The sequence below is a fragment of the Scyliorhinus canicula genome, chromosome 27 (assembly GCF_902713615.1).
Source record: "Scyliorhinus canicula chromosome 27, sScyCan1.1, whole genome shotgun sequence".
Lineage (NCBI taxonomy): Eukaryota > Metazoa > Chordata > Chondrichthyes > Carcharhiniformes > Scyliorhinidae > Scyliorhinus > Scyliorhinus canicula.
The window spans coordinates 18491944-18512331 of NC_052172.1; the positions used below are offsets into that span (position 1 = coordinate 18491944).

Consider the following 20388-nt stretch of genomic DNA (forward strand, 5'->3'; position numbering starts at 1 on the left):
GCTGCATTGAGTCTCTGAAGCACCAGATCACGGTGTTGGCTAATGTATTTTATTTTGTGGGATGTGGGCAGAGCCCGCATTTGTTACCCATCTCCACATTGCACTTGAACTGTACATTTCAATGGGCAGTTCGACCTTGGAAGTGAACGGAACGCGCTCTCCCGAAGAACTGCTCTGTTGTTCTGAAAGCAGCGAGTGCCTGGCACATCCGTTGCTGCGAATCTGAGTCTGCAGAGAACGTAGACAATCTTGCCAGAGAAAACCATCGCCAGCCTAGAGGGAAGAAGCACCAAATCGAAAGCCTGAACTTCAGAAAGACATTGACTGGAAGTCATCCCAGCCCATCAAAGATCCTGACCCTTTTATTTTTATTAATATTTTCTTTCCCTTTCCGCCAACATTTCCCTTCTGTGTTGTTTGTCTGTGTGTGTGTTTAGGGAGTGGGGTGAGTTAGTATGAGAAGGGGCGCTGGGAAAGGCGTAGTAGATAGCTACATTTCTGTCCGTTTACTGCACATAATAAACGGTTCCTTGTGTTTTAAAGTTACGGACCCGATGATTGCAGTTTATTGGTCTCAATCAGGGACCTTGGGTATTTTAAAATAAAATCTAATTTCACCTTCGTTGCGATTCTAGGTCAAGTGGGGCTGGGATTGACCGCGCGCCAGCCCAGAGAATTGCGACAAGCCACTCTAGAGTTAGCAGAAATCCTGGGCATTAATTTACTCAGATCTACACATGATGATCCTTATGCTCAGGAAATACCTGTGTGAAAATCTGAGTTGGCTGTAATGATATCAAGCTGGCTCCAGTTACCATATTGAACATTTATAGATGCAAAACAACAGAACAAAATTGGGATCTGGTGCAATATACATCGGTACTTTTATTTCCATATACAATTTAGTCACATATTTCCACGTTTTTATAAGGTACAATCTTGTGATATATATAAGAACGTTTTAACAAAGGAATGACATTTGTTTTGTAGGTAGGGAGGATAATCACTGGCACACTCCAACATGGAGGAACAGTGAAGGACCCTTCACTCCAGTAGATCTGGAGTGTCTGCTTAACATCGGCGAGGTCAACTGTCCAAATATAAGGTTCCTCAGAGTGAGAAATTTTTATTTTTTTTCATAGAATTTACAGTGCAGAAGGAGGCCATTCGGCCCATCGAGTCTGCACCGGCTCTTGGAAAGAGCACCCTACCCAAGCCCACGCCTCCACCCTATCCCCATAACCCAACCCAACACTAAGGGCAATTTTGGACACTAAGGACAATGTAGCCTGGCCAATCCACGTAACCTGCACATCTTTGGATTGTGGGAGGAAACCGGAGCACCCGGAGGAAACCCACACACAAACGGGGAGGATGTGCAGACTCCGCACAGACAGTGACCCAAGCCGGGAATTGAACCTGGGACCCTGGAGCTGTGAAGCAATTGTGCTAACCACAATGCTACCACACAACAACAAAATAAATTAAGATTGGCCCGCATTTCATGGCCTCAAGGATGTTTTTTGCTGTATTAGGAGCAGAGATTATACGGCCAAGTTCAGCTCACCCCCCTGCTCACTGGCCTTCCTCAGCTCTTGCAAGTCATGCTTGAATTTTAAAATTCTGACCCTTATTTTCGAATCCCTCCATGGTTGCTCCCTTCTCTCCCTGCCACCTTGACCGATGATCTCTGCGCTCCTTCAGTACTGACATCCTGAACATCCCCGATTTTAATTGCCCCACCGTTGGTGGCCGTGTCTTCAGCTGCCTGCCACCTTGAACTCTGGACTTCCCTCCCCTACACCTCTCTGCCTCTCCCGCTTCCTTTAAGTTGCTCCTGAAAGCTCACTCAAAGAAGTATACAGCACAGGAACAGGCCCTTCGGCCCTCCAAGCCTGTACCGGTCATGATACCACCCTTTGCAAAAACCCTCAGCACTTCCTTGTGCCGTATCCCTCTATACCCACCCTATCCATGTATTTGTTGAGATGCCTTTTGAGTGGCGTTAATGTATCTGCTTCCACAACCTCCCCTGGCAACATGTTCCAGGCACTCACCACTCTCTGTGTAAAAAAAACTGCCCCGCACATCTCCTCTAAACTTTGCCCCAAGGACCTTAAAACTCGCGGAGTGGCTGCATGTCACATTTTGTTTTATAACACTCCCTCGAAGCAACTTTAAGATGTATTGTCACACTAAAGGGGTTATGAACGCAAGTCATTGTTGAAAGAGGTGACCTACTTCACAGTAGCCCTTTGTTATATGAAACAAAATTTGGCTCAATCATGGAGCATCAGCAGAAATAAGATGACAAACTTCCGAATGAGTTATGTGATGCCCTCCCATGTACCAGTCTACTCCAACAAAGCGTGGGTGGCCCGTGGTCATCTAGGCACAACGCAGTTGTCCCGAAGACCAGGCCTTTCAGGGCAAGGAGGAGAAGGGTAACGATACCAGCAATGCCCACATCCTAAAACAATGTTGGATTTGAACAATTGACTCCCGGAGTTGACGGATTGTTTGCAGTCGGGGTATTTCATTGTCGGAAGGACATTAGACACAGGAGAAAATCTACTCCAGGAAGATTCACGGGAGCCATTCTATTGCCAAGACCCGAAAAGCTGGACCTCTTCTCACTGGGCCAGTGAATTGGTTCAGGATCTCGTGGGAGCTGTCGAAGAGTTTTGACTCAGTGAATAATGAACCGTTGTTTCCGTAAGTTGGTGAAGCAGCGATGAAGGGAGCACGGACTGAGGATTCACATGTGAAGAACGAGGGGGAAGAAAAAAAGGTTTCTTTACCCACGCCGAGAGCTTTTAAAAGATGGAGTGCTTTGCCGAGATCGGAGCATATTAGAGACACATCCTCTATAAGAATGGCTGAATGGCCTTCCATTGTCCATGTGTTCCATTGGTTTCACCCGGAAACAGGAGACCACAGCTCAAGAACTTAGCCAAGCGACCCCGGCCGTAAATATTTCTCATATTCAGTCCCAAGGCGACTTGTCACGAAGCGGCTGGTTCTTCCGGCGGTGAAGCCTGGGGGAGTTCATCTCTGTCCTTGGGTGCGTACACAAAATGGAACGGCGACACTCCTTTCTGCCGCATCTCTTCCTTGACCTTCTGGGGGCAGGAATCTTCCTCCAGGAGCTGGTAAGAGCCGTCCCTGACCACGAAGAGGCGGTAATCCTCCGGGTCCGGCACTTCGAACTTCTCCGCGCACGCTTTCCACACCTCTGCCATGCTCATGTGCGCAGGGGCCAGAATGGCGACCTGGTTGTCACACGGCTCCAAGAAAGAGACGTGGAGCAGATCCTACAGGGCAAGAAGATGGAGTCAGAAAGCGAGCTGACTTTTACAGGCTAATATTTTCACATCACCAATGTTTGGGCAAGCAATGCTCACTAATAATAATAATCTTTTTAAGTGTCACAAGTAGATTTACATTAACACGGCAATGAAGTTACTGTGAAAAGCCCCTAGTCGCCACATTCCGGCGCCTGTTCAGATACACGGAGAATTCAGAATGTCCAATTCACTGAACAAGCACGTCTTTCGGGACTTGTGGGGGGGTGAGGGGGGGGGGAACCGGAGCACCCGGAGGAAACCCACAGAGACACGGGGAGAATGTGCAGACTCCATACGGTCAGTAACCCAGAGCCGGGATCGAACCTGGGACATCGGCGCCGTGAGGCAACAGGGCTAACCCACTGGGACACCGTGCTGCCCCCCTTTAGTCATTTGCTACAAGTTAATGCAAAGGGCTGATCTTAATTGTCACCCTTACTTAGTTTGCCAGCTAAATGTTCTTTATTTAATAGACCAGCCTGCGGCTGTTAAAGGCACCGTCTAGCGGACTATTAAACCTTCAGAGGGCAAAATGGACCTTGGGTTCCTAATCTGAGCTATGCTCAATATGTTGGGAAGGGACGGTGGGAGTGCTGGTGCTCCTAGATTTGGGGGTTGGACCCTCTCCATTTGCAGCTTTAAGAAGGATAATGTACAGACAGTGACCCAAGGAGGGAATCGAACCCGGCACCCTGGCGCTGTGAAGCAACAGTGCTAACCACTCTCTATTTGGTTATCCCCTCAGTCTTCACTCTCCTAGCAGACAGAATCCCAGTCTGTTTCACCTTCTCTTGATGGGCCATTTGGTTCTGGCATCATTGTCCCGAGTCTATTTCGCACCAATTACTGGAGTCTCCACATATCCCTTTTACGATAGAGAGACCCGCACTTGGGCTGTCTGTTTATAGGGCAGGGGTTTGAGTGAAAATGAAAATGAAAATCGCTTATTGTCACGAGTAGGCTTCAATGAAGTTACTGTGAAAAGCCCCTAGTCGCCACATTCCGGCGCCTGTCCGGGGAGGCTGGTACGGGAATCGAACCGTGCTGCTGGCCTGCTTGGTCTGCTTTAAAAGCCAGCGATTTAGCCTTGTGAGCTAAACCAGCCCCTGAGTGGTGGGGGCCGGAGACGCAGACACCAATTGTGGAGCTCTGGAAATTGGCAAACGGCCTGAATTGGAGGGGTGCAGAGTTGTCCACGAGGTTGTACAGGCTGAGAGGAGATTTCAGAGACAGGGATGGGATGGAGGACAGTGGAGGGATTTGAACACAATAGATAGGAATTTTAAAATCAAGGTGTATCCGGGAATGAATCAGTACAGGCTGGCGAGCACGGGGGCGATGGGTTACCAGTAACTGCACCCCAGGCTAGTATCTCAATCCCACAGATATCTGCTCATCTAATTCTGGCCTCCTGTGCATTCCCTGGGCCCCAGCAGCCCCCCGCCTCTCTGCCATCGCATTCCTTCTATCATAGAATTTACCGTGCAGAAGGAGGCCATTCGGCCCATCGAGTCTGCACCGGCTCTTGGAAAGAGCACCCTACACAAGCCCAGTAACCCACCCAACACTGAGGGCACTTTTGGACACTAAGGGGCAATTTAGCACGGACAATCCCCCTAACAAGCACATCTTTCGGGACTTGTGGGAGGAAACCGGAGCACCCGGAGGAAACCCACGCAGACACGGGGAGAATGTGCAGACTCCGCACAGACAGTGAGCCGAGCCGTGAATCGAACCTGGGACCCTGGAGCTTTGAAGCAACTGTGCTAACCACTGTGTTACCCTTCTTTAAGGTGCCCCTTAGCCACTGGGCATGATTGATCGGAGTCGGGTTTCGGGCGGGGTGTTCCACCGGCCTGGGTGCCAGACTGGCAGTGCTAAGGTGCCCAAATGCCAGGGGGACTGTCAGGGTACTACCCTGGCCTGTGCCCCACCATCCCGGAGACCGAGACCGCTATCCAAGGAGACAGCCGTTTATTTGGGCCTCGGCGTTTCCCAACTCTGGAGGGCAGAGCTCGCCAGCAGGGCGGCTCCTCACAGACCCGGGTGCCATTTTGAAAGGCTGCCTCAATCTCTAACCACCCGCCCCTCCGTTTTCAGGAGACCCCTTCCCGCAACCCCCCCCCCATCTTTTTGAGACCCCCTTAAACCCCTCTCAACCTCCCTTTCATCAGCATGCCCCCCACACACAGGCTCCGGCCAACCTGGCACCTGGGCAGCTTTACCCTGCCAGCTTGGAACCCTGGCAATGCCAACTGGGCACCTGACAATGACAACCCGGTGGTGCCAGGGTGCCCGTGTGGCACTGGCAGGGTGCGTGGGTGCCAGGCTACTACCCTGCCCTGTACCCGACCATACATGGGGCTCTAATGGCCTGTGAAACCCCCCGAGGTGCCATCACGCATGGTCCACGATTGTGGAAACCAGCATAAACGGCACGGCCGTTGACTCTTGGTGTTACCCGCCCTTCCAGCGGTACCAACCTGTGCCGAGCGCCTTTTTGACTGGGTGTGGTGTAGCGTCCTTCTCCTCCTCCATTGATGAAGCGATGACTTGGCCTCGTCACTCATCTGTCGGGTTATGTATCTGGGCTGGAAGTTGCTGATGTGGTAGAGAGCGCCAAACATTGTTGTTAGATAATATCCACCTGGATTATGTGAAAAGGAGGAGACAAAATGTTTAAGGACAATATTCAGTCCATCCCACCAAAGTTTGACCCTGCCCCTGAACTCTAATTTACATCATTCCACTATTGAGAAACCCTCAATCAAGACACAGGAGAGAAGATAGATGATTCAAAGGCTTTAATCATCTGAGAACTGTACAGCAGCCGAGAAGTGTGCTCATCACATGTTGCCTGAGTGAGCCTTATCTTATATACCGTTTCCTGGGGGCGGAGCCAGAGGCGGAGTCCCCCAGGGTTCCAAGCCCGGTCTTAAAGGGCCAATGCCTTAAAGGTAAGGTATCATTATATCGGCTACTGATAACATTCATCACAACTATCAAGGCTTTTATCTAGACTTTAGCCATCTCAAACATAAGGCTTAATTCAAGTCTTGAGGTCTGGTTTGAATAAAGTCGGAAATATTAGCCCCTAATATTAGCCTCGGGTGACATGTCTGTGTGGAGTTTGCACGTTCTCCCCGTGTCTGCGTGGGTTTCCTCCGGGTGCCTAACGAAGCGTTTACAACACAAGAATAGGCAGCATGCACCAAATTCAAGGCCTAACTACAAATCCTGCCATTCTGGGCTGAGACCTTAATGTAGGCCAAAAGCCCCCTATATCCTTTGATCCCCCTCGACATTTAAACCCAAGTATCGTTCATTAAACTTCCAGGTCACAATCCCTACATCTATTCTCATGTCCTGTACCTCAATTAGTTCTCCTGCCATTCTTCTAAACTCCAGCGAGTATAGGTCTAAACTGCTCAATATCTTCCTCGGAAGGCAAGTCCTTCACCTATGGCTTCAATCTCGTGAACCTTCTCTGAACCACTTCTAATACATTTGCGTCTTTCCTCAAGTAATGGGACCATAACTGTGCGCAGTACTTGAGATGCAATCTCACCACTGCCCATAATCGCTACAATGCCTGTCGTTGCCCACACCCTTGCTGTGCAGACATGTGACTCGCTGTGGCCTGGCAGTTACCCATTCGCCTGGTGAAATCTGGGATTCTGGAATAGGAAAAGCCTTGGGCCCCCGAAGTCCAGCAAGGTTTGGGATTGGAAGGTAGCTGTGTTCTTGTAGGAAATAGATTGCATCGCCTCACCTTCACCCTGGAGCTGGCTCTGGTCTAGAAGCTCCATCATGTATTCCACATCGAGGGACAGGTTTGTCAAGTTGCTGCTCGCCAGGACGTAGGTCAGCACCGGCAGAAAGTCATCCGCTCCGTAAGGCTTCCCTGTAACAGAAAAACCGAGTTGCGTTACACGACAAAGCAGAGAACGGATGTGTTGGAAGGAGCGGCGGTGGCGCCGTGGTTAGCACTGCTGCCTCACAGCGCTAGGGACCCGGGTTCAATTCCGTCCTCGGGTGACATGTCTGTGTGGAGTCTGCACGTTCTCCCCGTGTGTGCGTGGGTTTCCTCCGGGTGCTCCGGTTTCCTCCCACAGTCCAAAGATGTGCAGGTTAGGTGGGGTTGCGGGAAAAGGGCAGGCATGTGGGTCTAGGTAGGGTGCTGTCTCCGAGGGTCGGTGCAGACTTGATGGGCCAAATGGCCTACCTTTGAACTGTAAGGATTCTATGGTGTCACATCTCCGGAAGATTATTAGATTCCACAGGCTACAGACATGGATCAGGAGAGACTGAGAACTCAGGACAACACCACGTTTTGAAAAGAGTGGGGAAGACAATGGCTGAGCTTTTCCAGTCCAGGCAGCACGGTGGCGCAGTGGTTAGTCCTGTTGCCTCACGGCGCCGAGGTCCCAGGTTCGATCCCAGGTCACTGTCCGTCTGGCGTTTGCACATTCTCCCCGTGTCTGTGTGGGTTTCACCCCCACAACCCAAAGCTGTGCAGGGTAGGTGGATCGGCCACGCTAAATCAGGGGCTGGTTTAGCTCACTCAGCTAAATCGCTGGGTTTTAAAGCAGACCAAGCAGGCCAGCAGCACGGTTCGATTCCCGTACCAGCCTCCCCGGACAGGCGCCGGAATGTGGCGACTAGGGGCTTTTCACAGTAACTTCATTGAAGCCTACTCGTGACAATAAGCGATTTTCATTTCATTTTTCATTTAAATTGCCCCTTAATTGGAAAAAATGAATTGGGTATTCTAAATTTATTGAAAGAAAGAAAAAAAAGGTTTTCCAGTCCCGCCCTTGATGGGAATCGTTGTTGGGGGGGGGGGGGACGGAAAATTTGACAGAGCGGCCAAACGCCGATTGGCTTCGGGTGGGAGCTGGAAAAGGCCGGCCAGTGACTCATTTTCCCTGCCAGGCAATTAACACCGGAAACTTCCTTTCAAATCCCCCTGTTCCACCAGTGTAACTTTGGCAGGAATCTGGTGGAAATATGGAACCAAATCGGGCAAGCGATGCACAGCGGTGTCAACTATTCCAACCTTAGTGTCTTAGCTGGCAGGGGTGAAGAAAAACAATAGAAAATTCTGGAAAATCTCCGGGATTTTCTTCTCCGACCCCATCAGGTGACCCAGTGAGGCATGAGCAGACGATCGACTCATCACGGTCTTGACTAACTGGCATTTTTCCACACAGCACCTTGGCAGGAATCTCAGAGACTCCAAGCTCACTGGATGTTGTCCAGAACCGGCTGCCTTTTCTAGGGCCTAATGGCTTAGGGATGGACAATAAATACTGGCCTAACCAGCGACACCCACATCCCATAAATGAATTTTTAAAAAAGAATCAATATCTCGTCCAAAAGGCAGCATTTTACACAGAAAATTGGAGCAGGAGGAGGCCATTCAGCCCTTCATGCCTGCTCCACCATTCATTATGATCATGGCTGACCATCCAACTCAGCAATCTATTCCGGCTTTCCCCCCCATATCCTTCGATCCTCTTTGTCCCAAGTGCTGTACCTATCTCCTTTTTGAAAACATTTGACCTCATCTGCTTTCTGTAGCAAATTCCACATGCCGACCACTCTCTGGGTGAAGACATTTCTCCTCATGTCGGTCCTAAATGGTCTACCCCGTATCCTCGGACTGTGACCCCTCGTTCTGGCCACCCCCCACCATCGGGAACATCCTTCCTGCGTCTACCCTGTCCAGTCCTGTTAGAATTTTACAGGTTTCTATGTATAATTGCAGCAACACATCCCTGCTCCTGTACTCAGATCCTCTCGCAATGACAACATTATCATAGAATTTACAGTGCAGAAGGAGGCCATTCGGCCCATCGAGTCTGCACCGGCTCCTGGAAAGAGCACCCTACCCAAGGTCAACACCTCCACCCCATCCCAATAGCCCAGTAACCCCACCCAACACTAAGGGCAATTTATCATGGCCAATCCACCTAACCTGCACATCTTTGGACTGTGGGAGGAAACCGGAGCACCCGGAGGAAACCCACGCACACACGGGGAGGATGTGCAGATTCCGCACAGACAGTGACCCAAGCCAGAATCGAACCTGGGACCCTGGAGCTGTGAAGCCATTGTGCTATCCACAGTGCTACCGTGCTGCCCCTTTTTTACCGCCTTCTTGCCTTCTTTACCGCCTGCTGCACCTGCATGCTTCCCTTCAGTGACCAGTGTACAAGGACACCCAGGCCAATCTCTAGCCATTCAGATAATCTGCCTTCCTGTTTTTGCAACCAAAATGGATAACCTCACATTTACCCACATTGTATTACATCTGCCATGCAATTGCCACTCACTTGTCCAAATCACACTGAAGGATCTCTGCATCCTCCTCACAGCTCACCCTCCCACCCACCCTTGTGTCATCTGTAAATTGGGGATTTAAAAAAAAATTTTAAGTACCCAATTCATTTTTTCCAATTAAGGGGCAATTTAGCGCGGCCAATCCACCTACCCTGCACATCTTTGGGTTGTGGGGGCGAAACCCACGCAGACACGGGAGAATGTGCAAACTCCACACGGACAGTGACCCGGGGCCGGGATAGAACCTGGGACCTCGGCGCCATGAGGCAGCAGTGCTAACCACTGTTGTGCTGCCTAAATGTGGAGATATTACATTTAGTTCCCCCATCTCAATCATTAATATAAATATGTAAATAGCTCAGGCGAAGCACTGACCCCTGCGGTACCCCACTAGTCACTGCCTGCCACTCGGAAAAATATCCGTTTGCTCCTACTCTTTGTTTCCTGTCTGCCAACCAGTTTTCTCTCCATAGTTTTTATCCTTCCAAGCAGGGAAACATTAAATTAAACCCAACTATCCAACTCAATAAACTGCCCCCAATCCCATTAACTTTAATTTCATACTTTAATAAGAGTTAATCTCTTCCATGGGACCTTGTCAGAAGCCAGAATGGTAGCCCAAATAAACCATATCCACTGGTTCCCCCTCATCAACTCTACAGGTTACATCCTCAAAGAATTCCAATAGATTTGTCAGGCATGATTTCCCCTTCATAAATCCACGTTCAACTTTGATTGACCCTCACACTCTTTTCCAAGTGCTCTGCTATTAAATCTTTTATAATGGACTCTGGCATTTTCCCCATGATCAACATCAGGCTCACTTCCAGAACTCCCTGTTTTCTCCCTAGTTTTTAACTAGTTAGCCTCCAATCCATCGGAACTGTTCCAGAGTCGATGGAATCTTGGAAGATGACCACCAATGCATCCACTATTTCTTGGGCCACTTCTATAAGTACTCTGGCATGTAGATTATCAGACCCTGGGGATTTATTGGCCTTCAATCCCATCAATTTTCCCAATACCATTTCCCTACTAATACTGATTTCCTCCAGTTCCTCCCGCTCACAAAACCCTGCATTCCCCAACATTCCTGGCACCTTATTCGTGTCCTCCTTTGTGAAGACAGAACCAAAGTGTTTATTTAGTTGGTCAGCTATTTCCTTGTTCCCCATTATAAATTTCCACTGTTACTGACTGTAAGGGACCTACATTTATCTTCACCAATCTTTTTCTCTTCACATACCTATAGAATCTGTTACACTCAGTTTTGATGTTCCCTGCAGGCTTCCTCGTGTATTCTATTTTCCCTTATTAATCAATCCCTTTTGAGGGTGGCGCAGTGGTTAGCACTGATGCCTCACGGCGCCGAGACCCGGGTTCGATCCCAGCCTCGGGTCACTGTGCGTGTGGAGTTTGCACATTCTTCCCGTGTCTGAGTGGGTTTCACCCCCCAAAACCCAAAAAAGATGTGCAGGGTAGGTGGATTGGCCACGCTAAATTGCCCCTTAATTGGAAAAAAAAGAATTGGGTACTCTGAATTTATTTTTAAAAATTAATCAATCCCTTTGTCCTTCTAAACTCCCAATCCTCAGGTCTGTTTTTTTTCTGGCCAATTTGTATGCCTCTTCCTTGTGTCTAATACTGTCTTTAATTTCCCTTGTAAACCATGGTGTGGCCACCTTTCCCATTTTACTTTTGCGCCAGACAGCAATGAATAAAAGTTGCAGTTCACCCACGCGCTCCTTGAATGTTTGCCATCGCCTGTCCACCGTCATCCCTTTAAATACCATTTCCCAATCCATTCTACCCAACTCACACCTCCAACCATCGTAGTTTCCTTTATTTGGAATCGGGATCCCAGACTCAGAATCAACCACGTCACTCTCCACCTTGACGAAGAATTCGATCATATTATGATCGCTCATCCCAAAGTGCCTTGCGACAGCTAGATTGCCAATCGTTCCTTTCTCATTACACAATCCCCAGTCGAGGATGGTCTGTTCTCTAGTTAGTTCCTTCTGGCAGCACAGCAGTCCCTCAGTGCCGATGACCAGCCTGCCCTCTCAGGTGAGTGTAAAGATCCCAGGGAACTATTTCAAAGAAGAGCGGGAGAGTGCAGACGTGGCGGGCTAAATGGCCGCCTTCTGCGCCGTAACAATTATGTGATTCACGATCCCTGCCGACCTAGTCAATATTGATCCCTCAACAGGCATCCGTCTTTATGTAAATCACACTTGAACGTCATCACAATGTTGTTTGTGGGATCTCGCTCTGAGCAAATCGGGTGACGCGTTTCTGACAGGGCACGAGTGACAGCACTGCCTTGGCTGCGATTTCCAGCAACTTATAACAAGGGAAGGAGACTATTCGGCCCGTCATGTCGCTGCCAGCGAACATGGCCTTCATCAAGCCTAACCCCGCATGTTCTGAGCCACTTACTGAAAGAGAATTCTCTCACTGAACCTAAGGAATATCCGTAATGGGGGATTTGAAACGCGAACCCTTCTGGGAAAGAGACTGACAGAAACATAGACATAGAAACATATTTAGGAGCAGGAGTAGGCCATTCGGCCCTTCTAGTCTGCTCCTCCATTCAACATGATCCTCTATCTGAACGCCATATCCCTTTAGAGTCTACAAATCTATGGCTCCTGGTGTTCGCTGCTCACCTGATGTCGCCGACATGGCTTCATAAATAAGCTTGCAGGCCTTCAGGAGCTGGGTCACCTTCTTCCAGGGCGAATAGGACGCGTGCATGGCGTTGAATTTCTGCTGGATTTTCTCCAGGCCCACGGCGTCAGGCACGCCAGCCGTCACGCTCAGCTCTGCCAGGCTCTGGGTCTGGAGGACGGGCTGCTTGTCCCTCAGCCTCTTGAGGGAGCCGTCCCTGGTGCGGAAGGCGAGGAGGCTGGAGTAGATGTGGTCTCGCAAAGGCTTCAAAATGCACTTCTGCAAAGCCTTTTCGATGGACGCGTCTGAAAAAGACACAAAGACGCCAGGGTTATTCTCCGGGAGGTAAGTTGGCGGGTTGACAGTTAGGAAGGTGGCCGGCATGTTGGCCTTGGTTGGAGGGTGACGGAATGTACAGGAATAAAGAGGTCTGGCTACGTAGAGCCCACACTGGGCGGGATTCCCCAGTTTGCAAGCCCCGGGTTTCCCAATGGAGCGCCATCCACTGGCGGTGGGATTCCATACTCCAGCCGCGTGTCAATGGGATTTCCCATTGTAGCCACCCCACGCCGCTGGGAAACCCGCTGGTGGGGGGGGGGGGTGCGTTGCCAGCGGGAAAAGTATATTGTAACGACCGGAGAATTTCGGCCACTGTATAGAGTTTGGTCTTCATATTTAAGGAAGGATATATATGCGTTGGACGTGGTACAGCGAAGGTTCACTAGCTTGGTCCTCATGGGCTTGAGAGATCCTACCACCAGAGGCTGAGTAAATTGGGTTTATATTCTCTGAAGAAGGAGAGGCAGCTTCATTGAAACACATACGATCCCGAAGGGTTTCCCGCTGGTCGGGAAATCTAACACACGGGGCCACGGTCTCAGGTTAGGGACTGAGATGGAGGAGAAATTACTTCATTCAATGGATTGTAAACCTTTGGAATTCTCTATCCTAGAGGATTGTGGATGCTCCATAGTTGAATACATTTAAGGCTGGGGTAGAGAGGTTTTTGATGTTTCAAAGTATCAAGGGCATTAGGGAACGGGCAGGAAAGGGGAGTTGAAGACCAAGGTCAAGCATGATCGTACTGAAGGGCAGACCAGGCTCGACGGGCTGAATGGCCAACTCGTGCTCCTATTTTGTGTGTTCTTGAGGACCCCATTCAGGCCACCACTCACCTATTCCCCATAGGGAGTGATCTCAAAAGGCAAATCCAAATGGCAAATGGCTGCTTCGAAACTCATGGGGTCACTCAGAGAGCAATTGTAACCATTTGTAAATTCTGGATTTAATGATTCTTTCCATTTTTAATTCCTCCTCCAGTTTTTTCTGCTGGTGTTCTGGAGCTGGAAATTCAAAGTGGATCCCGAGTGATGGACATCATAGACTCCCTACAGTGGAGATGGAGGCCGTTTGGCCCATCAGGACTGCACCGAACCTCCGAAGGAGCGCCCCAACTAGGCCCACGGCCTCCGCTGGATCCCCCTAACCACACCTAAGGTATTTGGACACTAAAAGGCAATATAGCACGGCCAATCCACCTAACCTGCACACTGTGGGAGGAAACCGGAGCACCCGGAGGAAACCCACGGAGACCATGGGGAGAACGTGCAGACTCCGCTCAAAGTCACCCAAGACCAGAATCGGACTTGGGTCTCTGGAGCTGTGGGGGCAGCAGTTCCCAGGGGCCAGATACCCTGTGCAGTGGAGTGGTTCCTCTTGCCTAGTGAAGATTACCAAGTCATTCAGGCCATGTTGGCCTGACGATATTCTCACCTCAACTCCACCTCCCAGCAAGAGTCACCAGATGGCAGCCAGGAGCAAGAATCTTTTTTTAAAATTTAGAGTACCCAATTATTTTCTTTCCCAATTAAGGGGCAATTTAGCGTGGCCAATCCACATTGGATGTTGTTCAGAGAACGATTCACTCGGTGGATTCCTGGGATGAAGGGGTTTTGAGGAAAGGTTGAGCAGGTTGGTGCTCAGAATGAGGGGTGGTCTTACTGAAACAATTCCGAGAAAGCCCAACAGGGGAGATGCTGGGAGGATGTTTCCCTCTTATGGGAATCTAGAACAACTTGGCAGAGTTTCAGATTGGAGTTTCACCGTGAGGCAGCACGATGGCGCAGTGGTTAGCACTGCTGCCTCACAGCGGCAGGGACCCGCCAAATTGCCCTTAGTGACCAAAAAGGTTAGGGGGGGGTTTTGGGTTACGGGGATAGGATGGAAGTGAGGGCTTAAAGTGGGTCAGTGCAGACTCGATGGGCCGAATGGCCTCCTTCTCCACTCTATGTTCTATGTAAATTGCCGCTTAGGATTCAGGCAGGGGATTAGGACAAAGTCTTTCGAAGGGTGGTTGCAGACTCGATGGGCTGAATGGCCTCTTTCTTGCGCTGTCGGGATTCTATGAATAAGGGATCTCCCGTTTAAGAGGGAAATGGGGAGGAATTCCTTCTCCCAGAGAGCCATCAGTGTTTAAATCCACATCCGCAGAGAGCAGTGGAGGCTGGGTCATTCAAGAATGAATTAGACAGATTTTTGAGAACAAGGGATTCAAGGGTTATGGGGTGCAGGCAGGGAGATAGAGGCCAGACCATAATCAGTGCCGCCATGATCTGATTGATATGGCCTGACTACGGCTGAATGGGCCGACTGCTCCTATTGTGGAGATCCTGAAAAGCTTCAAGATTCTGATTATCAGTTCAACTGCTGCCTGTTCTATTGCCCTCTTCAACGCAATGCCTCCTCGGGCCAATCCCTTAGCACAGCGGGAGCAGTGGGTGGGTTAAATTCAGGTTGCCAACTCTGGGTGGACTTATTCCTGGAGATGTTCGTCACCTGACCTCCTGTGAGGTCACACAGACCGTTCCTCTCCCAAGACGTTTATACCCTATAAGTGGTAGTGTTTTAAGAGATCGGGAAGTGGCGGGAAGGTGGCGCAGTGGTTAGCACTGCTGTCTTACGGCGCCGAGGTCCCGGGTTCGATTCTGGGTTACTGTCCGTGTGGAATGTGGCGCTAACAATTGCACTCAAAGACGAGAGACAAGTTCAATCGAGGCTTTATTGCTGTGTGAGGCTATTCCTCCGGCTGCAACTGTAGACTAGGGTCTGAGTGACTCACACGCATATTTATACACAAGCTCCCTGTGGGCGGAGCTAGCCAGCAGGGGCTTACCGGAGGAACCTGTATTACAGGTACAGCCATACATCCCCCTACTGCAAGTACACATAACTACAGTGGTTATCACCACGTGGAGTTTGCACATTCTCCCCGTGTCTGCGTGGGTTTCGCCCCCACAACCCAAAGATGTGCAGGGTAGGTGGATCGGCCACGCTAAATTGCCCCTTAATTGGGAAAAATGAATTGGGTACTCTAAATTTTATTTTTAAGAAACGAGATCGGCAAGTTACTTTCACATCCCTCTGTGATTTCTGCCCCAGGGTGTTTGCATGCAGGAGAATCCAGGGGATGAATCACCGGCGACTCCAAGGCAATCCCTGAGTTTTGACAACACCCCCACACCTTGGCTTAAATATTCACTCAGACTTCAAGGCCCGTTGCCAAATTTCCCGACAACGGTCGTCAGCAGGAAGCGAATGAATGAACGAGGCACTTCTATGTCATCTCAAGCAAAAACCACAAAACTCACGCCTCTGTAGCTGGGCCGCGTCGCTCGATCAGACTAACGGATGCTGCTGCACGGGCTCAAATAAATGCGGACCTTGTGAAAAGGCCACCCCAGCTCCCATTTGTCATGTGATTTCCCATAAAGGCCAGTCAAAAAGATCTGAGTAAAACAGAAATCGAGCGGCTTGTTTGCCACTCTCTCTCTCTCTCTCTCTCTCGCTCCGACAGGTGAAAATAAATAATTCCGCTGCGAGATTGGATAGGGTGGGGTTATTTTCCTGGGAACAAAGGAGGCTGAGGGGTGGCTAAATTGAGGCGGACAAAGTTATGAGGGGAAGAGGATAAAATTGTTTCCCTTGGTGGAGAATTCTAGAACCAGGGGACAGGGATTCAAGACAAGAGGCAGAAGGTGGAGAGGGGACGTGAGGAAGAACGTTTTTACCCAGAGGGTAGTGGGAGTCTGGAATTCGCTGCCCGAGTCGGTGGTGGAGGCAGAGACCCTAAACTCTTTTAATAGTGCCTGGATCTGCACCTTAATTGCTCCAAGCTACAGGGCTATGGGCTAGGCGCAGGAAGGTGGGGACAGAAAGGTCACTTGGGTGTCCTAGGGCTGACATGGACTAGACAGGCCGAATGGCCTCCTTCTGGACAGGCAGCTACACCCAGAAAGAAAGCCTTCCATGAAGCAGGTCACGTGATCAAGATCAGCTCACCCTTTCCTTTTTTCTCCGGTTCAAAATCTCTCCGCGAGACCTTTTGGCCGCACGCGAGGAGACGTGGTGCAGGATCAGAACCTGCTAGCTGAGGAAGGTAAGGGTGGCACAGGTGGCACCGTTTATTGCCTGCCTCAGGACACACTCTGTTGCCGTCTTGAGCCGCAATGCTCCGGCCCACAGCACCCTTGCACTCAAAGCAATTATGTTGAACATTGAGAGGGGAGAGTATCTCTAGTTTGCTTCTAAAGCTCCCGGCCTTGCCCGAGTTGATCATGGACACATCGGGAATGAGAATATCATTGAATTTACAGTGCAGAAGGAGGCCATTCGGCCCATCGAGTCTGCACCGGCTCCTGGAAAGAGCACCCCACCCAAACCCACACCTCCACCCTATCCCCATAACCCAGTAACCTCACCCAACACTAAGGGCAATTTTGGACACTAAGGGCAATTTATCATGGCCAATCCACCTAACCTGCACTTCTTTGGACTGTGGGAGGAAACCGGAGCACCCGGAGGAAACCCACGCAGACACGGGGAGGATGTGCAGACTCCACACAGACAGTGACCCAGCGGGGAATCGAAACTGGGACCCTGGAGCTGTGAAGCTATTGTGCTATCCACAATGCTATTATAAACACAATTATTAATAATAATAATTGCTTATTGTCACGAGCAGGCTTCAACAAAGTTACTGTGAAAAGCCCCTAGTCGGCACATTCCGGCGCCTGTTCGGGGAGGCTGGTACGGGAATTGAACCCGCGCTGCTGGCCTTGTTCTGCATTACAAGCCAGCTGGCTTAGCCCAGCCCCAGATCCTGGGTAGAGTGCTGGGGACAATAGGCCTGGAATCATTTCACGACCAATGATTGTGACTGACTGTTGAGGACGAATTTGCAATAACAGGCAGGATTCCCCCCCCCCCAACCCCACCGTGTGTTTCTCCACCGCGTGTCCATCACTGATGACGGGATTCTATCCTCCTCCTGATGGTCAATTGAATTTCCCATTGAAGCCGCCCCACGTCGCTGGGAAAGCCACAGGCGGGGGTGGCTCTGCCGTCGGGAAAGGTTCATCCCAACGGCTGGAGACTTTTGGCCAATGCATCATTTCAGGGTGTCCCAAACAACCACTTCTGAGATTCGGCCCCTGGCCCTGCTCCACAACCCCTCTGAGACCGATATCCCTGCTCTTCCAATTCTGGCCTCTGACCCATCCCTGATTTGAATCATTCCATCATTGGCGGCCATGTCTCCATCAGCCTGGGGAAATGGGTCAGCATTGGTGCATTTCATGGAAAGCTCGGTGGAGCGAGAAATTGCGGTTGCTCCCAATAATTGGACGAGATTAAGGTGGTCACTGGCACATTGCTGACATCCCGGGTTGAGCGAATCAGAGGTTTGGGCACGGGTTCAAATCCCATCAGCTGGGGAACCTAAAATTTCATGGTAGCCGTTGGTGGCGACGGGGAAATGTCTCTGGATCAGCAATCCACAGGCTCATAGGCTGCGGACATGGGTTCGAATCTTGACAAGGGACAGCTGGTAGAATTTAACACTGCATATTTTTAACGCCGAGGTTCTTGACTAACAAGGGAGTCAAAGGTTATTGGGGGAGGAGCGGGGGGGGTGTTGAAGCCACAATCAGATCAAACATGATCTTATTGAATGGAAGGGGAGGCTCGAGGGGCTGAATGGCTTCCTCCTGCTCCAGGTTTGGACGTTCTAATGAGGAACGATGACTTGAGTGCACCTGGGATGGGTTAGCTGGGCTGGATGGCCCGTTTCTCGAGTTTACATTCGATGGAAGGCTGTGATTACCTATATCGCACTCCTCGTGGTCCGACTGATCCCGGATGTGAGTGAGTTCCGAGCTTTGGGACAGGTAGTTCCGGAGGCTGGTAATCATGTGGTAAACTGCCTGCAGCATCTCCGTGCTGCTGGCGTACTTGCCCTTGTTCTCCGTGGTGTAGGAGATGAACCCTTGCACCAGGCTCCCAAAATAAGACCCCCTGTCCTGCGCCAGCTCCACGATCTTGTTCCTGATTTTCCGGTCCGTGGACATGAGGCCGGTGAAGGCGTGACCGACTGCCGACAGGCGGAACCTGACCTTTTCCGACAAGCCGGCCGAGTGCCGCTTGTGTTGCTGCTTCTGGAGGGCGTTCCCGGCTTCGCTGTCGTCCTCCACGCTGCTGATCGAGAGCGAGTCCAGCTCCGAAATGGGCGGGAGTGACGGGCTATCGCAGGACGAGAGGGAGGTCTCCGAGCGGGATTTCGTGAGGCACGACGGCGTCCCCTGATCGCCCCCTTCCAGCCAGGAGGCGCGGTAGGGCGCCGGTAGAGTGCGGCTGTCCCTGGCCCCCATTTCCGAGCCGGTGCTCCGCGGCCTGGTCCGCTCCTGCTCCACGTCCTTCGGGACATCGGGCTCTGTGTCGTCTCCCCAACTCCAGGCAGCCCGCCGTGTGAAATTCTTCCTCCTCAGAGCTGTCTCGGTGCTCTGAGGGGATGTGATCTTCTCCACGCTGGGGACAGGACCTTCAAAAGAAAGCATGAGTCAGCACTGTTAAAGCTCTTATAATAATATAATAATAATCTTTATTATTGTCACAAGTAGGCTTACATTAACACTGCAATGAAGCCACATTCCGGCGCCTGTTCGGGTACACAGAGGGGGAATTCAGAATGTCCAATTCACCCAACAGCACGTCTTTCGGGACTTGTGGGAGGAAACCGGAGCGCCCGGAGGAAACCCACGCAGACACGGGGAGAACGTGCAGGCTCTGCACAGACTGTGACCCAAGCCGGGAATCGAACCCGGGTCCCTGGACCTGTGAAGTAACAGTGCTAACCACTGTGCTACCACCTGTAACTTAAAATTCTGAAAGGTTTTGCTAGGGTAGATTATGAAGAAGACTTGTATGGGAGACTGAAACAAAGGGACACAATAGGGGGGATTCAAGAGAATCTTCTTTACCCAGCTGCCAAAGTGCCAGGGTGACACGGCTAAGACTGTGAACACTCCCCTCCCAGAATCTTCCCAATTTTTCGCAACGCCAAAACATGTGGCCGTGATTCGCTGGCCCCCGCCCACACCTCTCACACTCATCTGCTACCCCCCTGAAATAACCCACTCATTCTCGCCCAAGTCATATGCACCACCTTAAACTGTATCAGGCCCATCCTCGCACAAGAGGAGGTCCCGTTTACCCTTCGCAGTGCCTCACTCCATACTCTCCAATCGATCTCCCCTCCCAGCTCCCCTTCCCATTTCTCCTTAATCTTCACCGCCCACTACCCTCCTGGTATTCTAGTCGTCCAGATCAAGAGGCCAGCATTCCATTAGCCTTATCGGTTATTTTATGTTATCGGTTATTTTATGTTATCGATTATTTTGTTACCGAGGAACCAATTGGTTTGAGACATCAATTAGGAGCTGCGGGTTGGGATTGGGGTTGAAGTGTGGGACGAGGAACATGGGGTAGAATTCCCAGTGGGAATTAAGTCGTGGGGCTGGTGGGCAGCACGGTGGCCTAGTGGTTAGCACAACCGCCTCATGGCGCTGAGGTCCCAGGTTCGATCCCGGCTCTGGGTCACTGTCCGTGTGGAGTTTGCACATTCTCCCCGTGTCTGCGTGGGTTTCGCCCCCACAACCCAGAGATGTGCAGAGTAGGTGGATTGGCCACA

The 20388-nt window shown here is 50.7% G+C and overlaps 1 protein-coding gene across 1 annotated transcript in view; it reads right to left on the reverse strand.

Annotated features, from left to right (window-relative positions):
* Positions 1-1346: 1346 nt before the first annotated feature.
* The window catches only part of LOC119958001 (ras and Rab interactor 3-like), a 45845-nt gene continuing 26803 nt past the window's right edge, over positions 1347-20388 (reverse strand). The window contains exons 7-11 of the mRNA XM_038786256.1: positions 18526-19239; positions 12365-12670; positions 7120-7251; positions 5831-5994; positions 1347-3314 (exon numbers count right to left, since the gene is read on the reverse strand). Coding sequence (XP_038642184.1) covers positions 3006-3314; positions 5831-5994; positions 7120-7251; positions 12365-12670; positions 18526-19239 — 1625 coding nt within the window. The 3' untranslated portion in view covers positions 1347-3005. The remainder of the gene's footprint in view (positions 3315-5830; positions 5995-7119; positions 7252-12364; positions 12671-18525; positions 19240-20388) is intronic.